Source organism: Sceloporus occidentalis, unplaced genomic scaffold (genome assembly GCF_023333645.1).
Source record: "Sceloporus occidentalis isolate IW3139 unplaced genomic scaffold, rSceOcc1.0.p SCAF_15, whole genome shotgun sequence".
Taxonomy (NCBI): Eukaryota; Metazoa; Chordata; class Lepidosauria; order Squamata; family Phrynosomatidae; genus Sceloporus; species Sceloporus occidentalis.
Genome location: NW_028316995.1, coordinates 6,727,600 through 6,736,613, shown reverse-complemented (window position 1 = coordinate 6,736,613; position 9,014 = coordinate 6,727,600). Strand labels below are relative to the sequence as shown.

Genomic DNA, 9,014 nt, shown 5'->3' with positions numbered 1-9,014 from the left:
CTCTTTACGCATATGTTTATTTTTAAGCATCTATTGTTTTTTGCATTTATGGTTTATATAAAAGAAAATTGTAGCCGGCCTAATAAAATAATTTAGCGTTCACGGCTGACTTTAATTCAGCTCAAAATATTTAAATTTGCTACAATATAAATAATCTCTATTTTTTCCTGCTATGGTTGGGTCATGAGAATATAGGTATTTACAAATCATGGAGCTAAGATTTAGTAAATTATGTATTTATTGCTCTTTAGAATAGTAAAGTCATGACAAAAAATCTTTAAGTATGCATTGCTTCCATGATTCTTTTTTTCCAAAGCCTGTAAAAATAGATCTGCCTTTCTATTTATACCAATATGAATTGCCAAGTTCTCAAAAGATAAAAACTTTACTTGCCAAGTATTTAGATCAGTATTTAGTATCAAAAATGTTCTCAATCGCAAAATAGAAATATCCCTTTTTTGAGTTATCATTAAGCATACTTTAGATGAAAACCCTTTAAAAGGAAAACAGGAACTGCACTCTCTTTTAACTCAAAGAACTAAACAGGCAAAAGACAAGTTAAAACACACATTTGCAGGAAGTTGTGTTCTACGATAAAGAATAGGATCTACGACAACACAGGATGCATTCTGATGTGCTCCTTTCGTCTAAAAGGATATACATCAGAAGCAAAACATATCCTTTCCATGCTTACTTCAAGTCTGCCTTCAGTGTAGAGCTACTGTGTTTTAAGTTCGGAAAAGGACAAGGAGAAGGATGGTACTCCCTCGGTTAACACTGGTTTTTGCCGTACTGCCGCTGTTAGATGGGATACTTGCAGATGGACACATTGAAGCTCTGTGTTTTGACAAGGCCTGCTACACCGTGGACCTGGGCAGCAACACTTTTGCGGAGGCCACGGAGAAGTGCACCAACAATGGAGGGGATCTGGTCACTATCAAGAGCAAAGAAGAATTTGAGCAAGTGAAAAGGTTAGTTTTGAAACTGCCTGATCTAGCTGACCAGACGCTAAAGCTTTGGATTGGACTCCAACTCAAGCAGTGCTATATTCGCCATAAGTTGTTGAAGGGTTTTCACTGGGTAACAGGAGATCAGGACACAGAAGAAAGCCAGTTCTCTAACTGGATGCAAGAACCTAGGAGTACGTGTGCCCAGAACAGGTGTGTCACAATGAATCTGGACGCCACCTCTCATAATAACTATAAGTGGCTTGATGGCAAATGCACATCCCCTGCCAACGGCTATATCTGCAAGTTTCATTTTAAAGGTATGTGCAAGGAAGTGGCCCTTGCAGGTCCAGGAATTGTTAACTATAATACACCATTTTATTTCATGACCACTTCTCTGAATTTGGTTCCACACGCCTCACTAGCTGAGGTAAATTGCGAGCAAAACGATGGAAAATTGCCTGATTTTTTAATATGTAAGGAACGGATGGAGAATATCTTTCAGTGGGCTTATACTGGGGTTAATGGAAGCTTTGTTGGACCTTTGTGTGGGTCAACAGAACTAGGATGCAAGCATAGCAATGGAGGCTGTGAGCAGGACTGCATTGAGGATCCAGATACCAGGTCCGTTCGTTGTGGCTGCAAGGATGGATATGTGCTTTCATCTGATTTAGTCTCATGTGTTTTACCACAACACTGTGAACCCAATCCATGCCAGCATAGCTGCACAAACCTCCAGCATGGATTTCAATGTACATGCTCTCCGGGCTTTGTGCTTGCTGATAACCAATTAAACTGCATTGATGTGGATGAATGCCAACAAAATCCTTGTGACCAGGTGTGTATCAACACCTTAGGAAGTTTCCAGTGCAATTGCCAGGAGGGTTTTATAGTAAAAGGAACAGATTGTATAGATATAGATGAATGCATTGACTCGACCTGTACCCAGGGCTGCTTGAATACCCATGGCTCTTACTATTGTTCTTGCAAGGAGGGTTATGAACTTGGCAATGACGGTTTTTCCTGCTTGGACAAGGATGAATGTATTAATTCACCGTGTGCTGAAAAGTGCCTTAACACCATCGGGAGCTACATTTGTTTTTGCTCTGAAGGATACTTACTATCTTCCGATGGCATCTCTTGCAATCCAGACATGCAAAACGAAGATACACATGCAAATGTCAACCCTACAGGCAATCAAACCATAAGCAGCATACATGGAGATGACACCTACAACCCAACAATAAACCCGTCATATCCTAATTCTGTAATTGATCAGTCTTACACAACCATGCCTGAAGGTAGTGGAGTCTATTTAAAGCCTACTCCATCCATGTCTCCTGATGCTGGCAGCTCTTTAGGAAACGAGTCTGTTTATCATATACAAGGTGGTGGTTCAGATTCACAGAAAACACTCATATTAGTGAGTATACTCTGTGCCTGTGGGGTTTTGTTACTTCTGGCTGTTGTTGCGGGAATTGTGTGCTATAGAAGAAGAAATACAGAAAAAGAGGAAGAATACAAACCAGCCAATGCCGCAGATAATTACTGTTGGGTCCCAGAACAGTCTAATAGAGATGTGAAGAATGATTACAGGTAGTGTAAAGAAATGAATACGAACCACACTTTTATTGATTGACATGTATGGTGCTAGGGGATGAAATAACCGCAACATTACAAAAAATAAACATGGACAAAAAGAACTGCAGACACTTGTGTCTTTTAATGATAATGTTTAATGATAATGTAAACGTAATGTTTTTTTTAGCATTGCCACAAAATGATTTCTGTTAACTCCAGGTAAACCAGCAGTACAAAATGTTAGATTTCAAAGATTTCAATGATATTTCGAAATAATGAAGAGGGTATGGGAATTTATTAAGAAAATCATTAGACATTTACAGTGTTGTAAAGCCTTTTTAGTTCTGATACACCTTTTACCCAGGTGAATAACAATTCAAGGTTTAAATTGATATTTCCTAAAGTAGAGTTTAGATGTTTTAAATGTGTTCTAGAAAATCTAACATGTCTAGATTATATGTTAAGTATATGTTTCTCGCCTTATTTTGTAAGCAGATGATTGATACAATAACATTTTTGTATTTTTGTAAGGAGACTGGATTTGATTCTGGTAAAAGACATTTGATGAAATATTTTTGGGGTCAGTATATTAAACATTTTATCTAACAGTGATAATGCATTGTGAATTTGTGACATGCTAATCATTATCTAGAATATGGTATAATGCACAAAATTGTTTTTTTTGCACCATTTTGGCATTTTTTTATTTGCACTTCCATCAATCAGCAAAGGGCAATGATACACACTTTTTCTATAAGGGATTGGTGAATTTGCTAAAGCAATAGGTGGTTAGAGAGCTGTGGTTTCACTAAATTCATCATAAATCTTGTCTCTCTGTAGATCTTTTCCAAAAATAAATAAATATGAATTAATAAGTAAGATGTCTGACCTTTGTTATGTAAACTGTGAATTAAAAGCAAACTTTCTTCATTTCTTCCTATAAAAGGCACTGGTTATCTCTATGGTATGCAAAGGATTAAATGTGTCTTAACTACAGTTAACTAATATGTAGCGTTGCTATACCTATTCAATCCTTTGAAATAGAGATTGCTTACTTTTCCTGTTTCTTTGGAACTTAATTTACAAAATGTAACTAATTCTATAAAAAGGGGATGCTAGTTGAAATGTTCTGTTTTATTTCATTTCTACCATTGGCCATACTTCTTTTTTTATATCTTTTCATGTAAAAATTCTAAATAATATATTTCACATGTGGGAAATTATGCTCATCCAGCTTTTTTTGTTTTATTTAATAGTTTAATGAGTTTTTTGACTGCATGATGATACATAAGTGCAGTGAAGACCATAAAGTAACCAGCAGATTTATCATAAATGTATGTGTGACGCCAGGCATTCATTAACATGCCTGCAGAAATCAATATGTCCGGAAAAGCAGCATATGACATGGTAACCGGTTAAAACAAAATAGGGAAAGAAAAGAAAAAAAATAAGAAAAAAGAAAATGAAGGGAATTACAAATATGCAAAACCTACTGGGGCAGCCAGGTTGAAATGTATGAAAAATTGCTTAATGTTAAAAAAAAGTTGTATGGGATGTCAATTATTGCTACAAAATTTTGAAAAAGTTGCCCACTGTGCTCCACAGCGATCTACTACCATTATATTCTATCATTTCCTTCTAGAACCTTGCTATCCACTGTCCACCACACAATCCTAAATAGCAAGATGTTTCGGTTTATCAGGGTGTGGTGACCTATCCAGCAAGGCTAGCCACAGGCCTGTTGACAATGCGACACCAAGAAGATCGTTTATCTAAGTGAATGTCTAGGCCCATAAGTCCTGAATGACCAGCCAATGGCACCACATATGTATGTGAGTGCTACCAGGTGAGGACTGGTCAGTTTTAAAATAAAGTGACACTTTAAGGTACCCGATACTTCTACAGGTATAACCAAGATTTTATTTCAGACTTAATATGTAAAATACTGTGGCATACGGGAGAAACCAACCAAATGTCCACCACAGTGAGTGGCAGATATGACGTATATATAGTCTTTAAGGAAAGCCAGAGAAAATCGATGTGTTAACCACCATGTTTTTGCAAATCAACCTAATGCACCACTCCTGATTGTGAGCTTCAGGGAAACATTTGAGCACATTGTGCTGCCTCACAACAACAACCCTGCTAACTTAAAGAGAATAAACACATTTTTAGACAACTTTGGCCTCCTTCTATTCCGAGTAAAGCTGAAGATGTCAGCAAAAATGGGTCTAAAAACTGCTTGGAAAGCAGAATCGAAAAACATGCAAAACAGGTACAGAAATGTAGATGCTTAAACTCATTTTGACTGCAAATACCCTGCCTAGCCATGACATATTGTATTCATGAAACATGGAAGGTTTTTTTCCTTGAGAAATTAAAATGAATAGAAGAAATCTGGTGAAAGTGTCTACAAGCCAAATGGAAATCACTTGATTTCAGAAAATCATGTTGACGCAGTAGTAATCTTTGCCATTACATTAGGAAACCATTAGTATTCCATTTCTGGTCAGCGATAGTTTCAGGTGAAACTAAAAGGCATGTATCTAATTCTGTGTCAAGAGAAACACTATAATATGTCCAGAGAGGAGCAGGCCCATTTTGGCCCAGGTGGCAAGTATAGCCAAGTAGCCCCACACCTCCCTCCGCGCTACTAAAATACACATTCACGACCGCTCTCCTTCATAAGCTTACCTGTCAGCCTCTTGTCTTCTTTCTCCATGGCATGTATCCAAATACAGTGAAACATGACAGTGATAGGTAATAGATGTGGTGTAAGCACTACAAGAAACTAAAGTGGCAAAACCAGTGAATGTCTAAGAATAATTTTTAATTCATACATAAACATCCATATTCATAAAAAAATATGATAAATGCCACTGGAAACAAATATGCACACTTGTGTTACTGTAGAAGCCATAAATTGTACCAGAATACCAGAAGTACTGATAATAGTTATCTTATCTGTGTACGCTACCATCTAAGTAAGCGGCCTACACACTCATTTTCTACGTATCATAACACACGCCTTTTATTAACTTAAGATGGGTACAGCTAATTCTAGTTTCCCTTATGTATACTATTACACTACTTTATGTCACTTGTATCATTCATGTATAGTAGTATCTAATTATATTAAATTGTATTTCATCTATTCTACGGAAATGTAAAGAAAGAAATTACACACGATAAGAACCAACATAGGATGATTAATATGACACACAGACACATATTATTTCTTTATTATTTTACCTGTTTTTATCAGATTATGGGTTTACCGGTATAGTTGTAACTTTTCACAATTTGTAATATGTAGAATATCTCCTATTTTTTATTATTATAATTTGGCTATTACTTTTTAGGCCATTTTTTTGAGTCATAAGCCTCTGAAGAAGTCTTTTTGATGAAACAAATTTAAAAAGGACTTCTAGAATAACACACGTATTCTAACGCTCATATATAAATATTTGTTTCTGATGGCACTTATCATGTGTTTTTAGACATTCCCCAGTATTGCCATTTTAGTTTCTTCTAGAACTTACACCAACCACATCTATTACATTTTGCAATTGCTTTTGAGCAATCGGAACAGCTCTAGTTGGTGTTTAAAGCCGCTTTCTACATTTTCCTTTCTATTTTATTCTTCTCCTTTTCTATCTATCCATTACTACTGGCCCAGGTCTTTACTATGTTTTCAATGACAGTTATATGTGATATCACAAAATAGAAATGGTCAAACATATGATACCAAATATTATTGAAACTCCAAAATAAAATAAGACCTGTACTAACAAAATAAGGGTTATTATGCTAGAGGTTCAAAAACTTTTGCTATCCCAAGGTTATGGCACTGGACATTGTAGAGATATAATACAGTTATTCACTATGATATCTGGGAAACATTTGGAATGAAATCTTAGGTCTGCAGTCCCTCGTTGTACTAAAGGGTTAGTCAAGTGAAATTTGCAATCTCAATGTGCATTGTCAGGCCCTTAGTGTTTATTCTGTACTTAAAGAACATTGTGCACGGACTGAATTCTTCACAATAGGATCAGAGGCATGGAATGCAATTCCTTCCTTTAACAGGAAAAAGGTTTGGCTAGACATAAGCGAAAAGTTGGGGTGGAGTCACCATGAATTCCATGGATTAGAAAAATAGGTAGTGGTCTTCGTAGTTTTAAAACTACAAACACACTTTAGTTTTGACTAAGACGTTAAGAAAACAATAGAACAATCAAATAATAATGTTCCACAATTGGGTTTTCTAAAGGTGGCAAATATATAGATTTGGTTTGGAGACATTAAAAATGAAATAACAGGAATGGAATATGTTCCTCAATGGGCATAACCTTTAGTTATTTTGCGACATATATATATATATATATATATATATATATATATATATATATATATATATATATATATACAAGTAGCTAATCAGCCAATCAAATGGAAGCATTTAGGCATGTAGACGTGGTTGAGACAACTTGCTGAAGTTCAAACCGAGCATCATAATGGGAAAGAAACGGGATTTAAGTGACTTTGAACGTGTCATGGTTGTTGGTGCCAGACAGGCTGGTATGAGTATTTCAGAAACTACTGATCTACTGGGATTTTCATGCACAACCATCTCTAGGGTTTACAGAGAATGGTCCGAGAAAGAGAAAATATCCAGTGAGAGGCAGTTGTGTGACGAAAATGCCTTGTTGATGTGAGAGGTCAGAGGAGAATGGGCAGACTGGTTCGAGATGACAGAAAGGCAACAGTAACTCAAATAACCACTCGTTACAACCAGGGTAATACCACCTCTGAACACACAACAGTTCGAACCTTGAAGCAGATGGGCTATCAGGACCCCGCTTCCTCATACCCAGAGGATTAGGGTGTCAATCTTGAGAACCAGAGAAGCGGCACTAAAACCCAGAGTTCCCAGTTATGTCCATGATATACTATCTCCTGTCAGCTCCAGTGCTGGCTCGATAAAAAATGCTGGCAGAGACCTAGCCACACTCCAAAGCCCTCCAACTGGGAGTGCATCCCTGACACTGATTGGCTGTTTCAAAGGACACTCTGCCCTGGGCTGTCTTTTGTGGGAAGGAATGTGGATGGGTATCAGGCAAGATGGGTAGGAAGTAGGCAGGACATGAGTAGGGAGTGAGTGTAACCAAACACTGCTCCCCTGTCCAGAGAAAGAAGAAACAGACCCAGAGATCCAGAAAAGTAGGTCTTCACCTGCAAACGCCAGGTCATACTCAGAAGGTTCCTATGTATGGTAAAGTAGTATAGCATTAAAGCTTATTTCGGTTTGTTCCAGTAAACCTCTTTTATCTGAGGACGTAGCGGCTGCCAAAGCGGACAGTCATGTGATATTTTGTATGACTCCATAGACTTACATTCGTTAGAGTGTCTAGCTGGGTTATTAAGATTGAACCTTCTATATTTTACCACAAGCAACATGATATGAAATCCTAATAGATTAGGATAATATTATGGAGCTAAAATACATAGAAATGGATAATATGCTGTTGTTCTCATTCCAGAACTGTTTTAAAAAAATAATATTTTTGAAAATTAATTTATGATTCCGGTAATCTTACTTACTGATGATTTGCATTATGAAATACTGCATTATTATAAGCTTATTACAAACAAACTAGACACTATAAATACCACTGTATTTAAAAGTATATAATATGGAAACACTGCCCTAAGGGATATTTTAGAAACGTTGAATATTCCCACAGGAACAAAAATTGCTGGAAACGCCACAAAGCACAGGACACAAATAGCCACAGAAACACAGTATTTTTCTGTTTGATTTTCCATAGGGCACAAAATGCTATTTTCTGTCCAAGATAGCTGGTCCTGTATGGTGAGTTTAAACTGCAACTCTCATACATACTTCTTCTTTAGTGAACAAACCCCATAGCCTATTCCTTATATTCTATAAATACTGGCCTTTCAATCTAAATATACCTGTACTTATATATCTTGCAATGTAAATATAGGTGCAGATTGTGTCCCAGCGCATTGGATACTACCGATTCCAAGCAATAATGTGCATGGACCACAGCATAAGTCACATTACGCTAAATACTAGACTTGTGCATTCGTCTTCGGGCGAACATGAAAACGAGCACGAAGAGGCCGTTTTTTTGTTCGTTCCGAAGGAACGTAGAACAGAATACAGTGCCGGCAAACCGTAGGCGAAGACGAAGACTCACAATCACGAAGAATCGAAGATTCTTCGTGATCGTCTTCGTTTTTGCCGCGCAACCGCCAAAATTTCAAACAGGAGTGAGCTGATCCTCGTCTGTCCAATCAGCTCACTCTTGTGACGTAACGCTAAGGGTCTCGTCCAATGCCTGTGCTGCTGTTTTTTGAATTCTGAAGGCGCCTTTATAAGACCAGAGCTTGCCTGAGAGATCCATTCATTTTTCGCTGTGACTGCTTTGGCAACACTGCTGTGCTGCATCCGAGCGTTAC

The 9,014-nt window shown here is 37.2% G+C and overlaps 1 protein-coding gene across 1 annotated transcript; it reads left to right on the top strand.

Annotated features, from left to right (window-relative positions):
• The first annotated feature begins 756 nt into the window (after positions 1–756).
• LOC149303194 (uncharacterized) lies at positions 757–2,547 on the top strand. Its single transcript, XM_089481371.1, has one exon. The coding sequence runs from the start codon at positions 757–759 to the stop codon at positions 2,545–2,547; it is 1,791 nt and encodes a 596-aa protein (XP_089337497.1).
• The last annotated feature ends 6,467 nt before the right edge of the window (positions 2,548–9,014 follow it).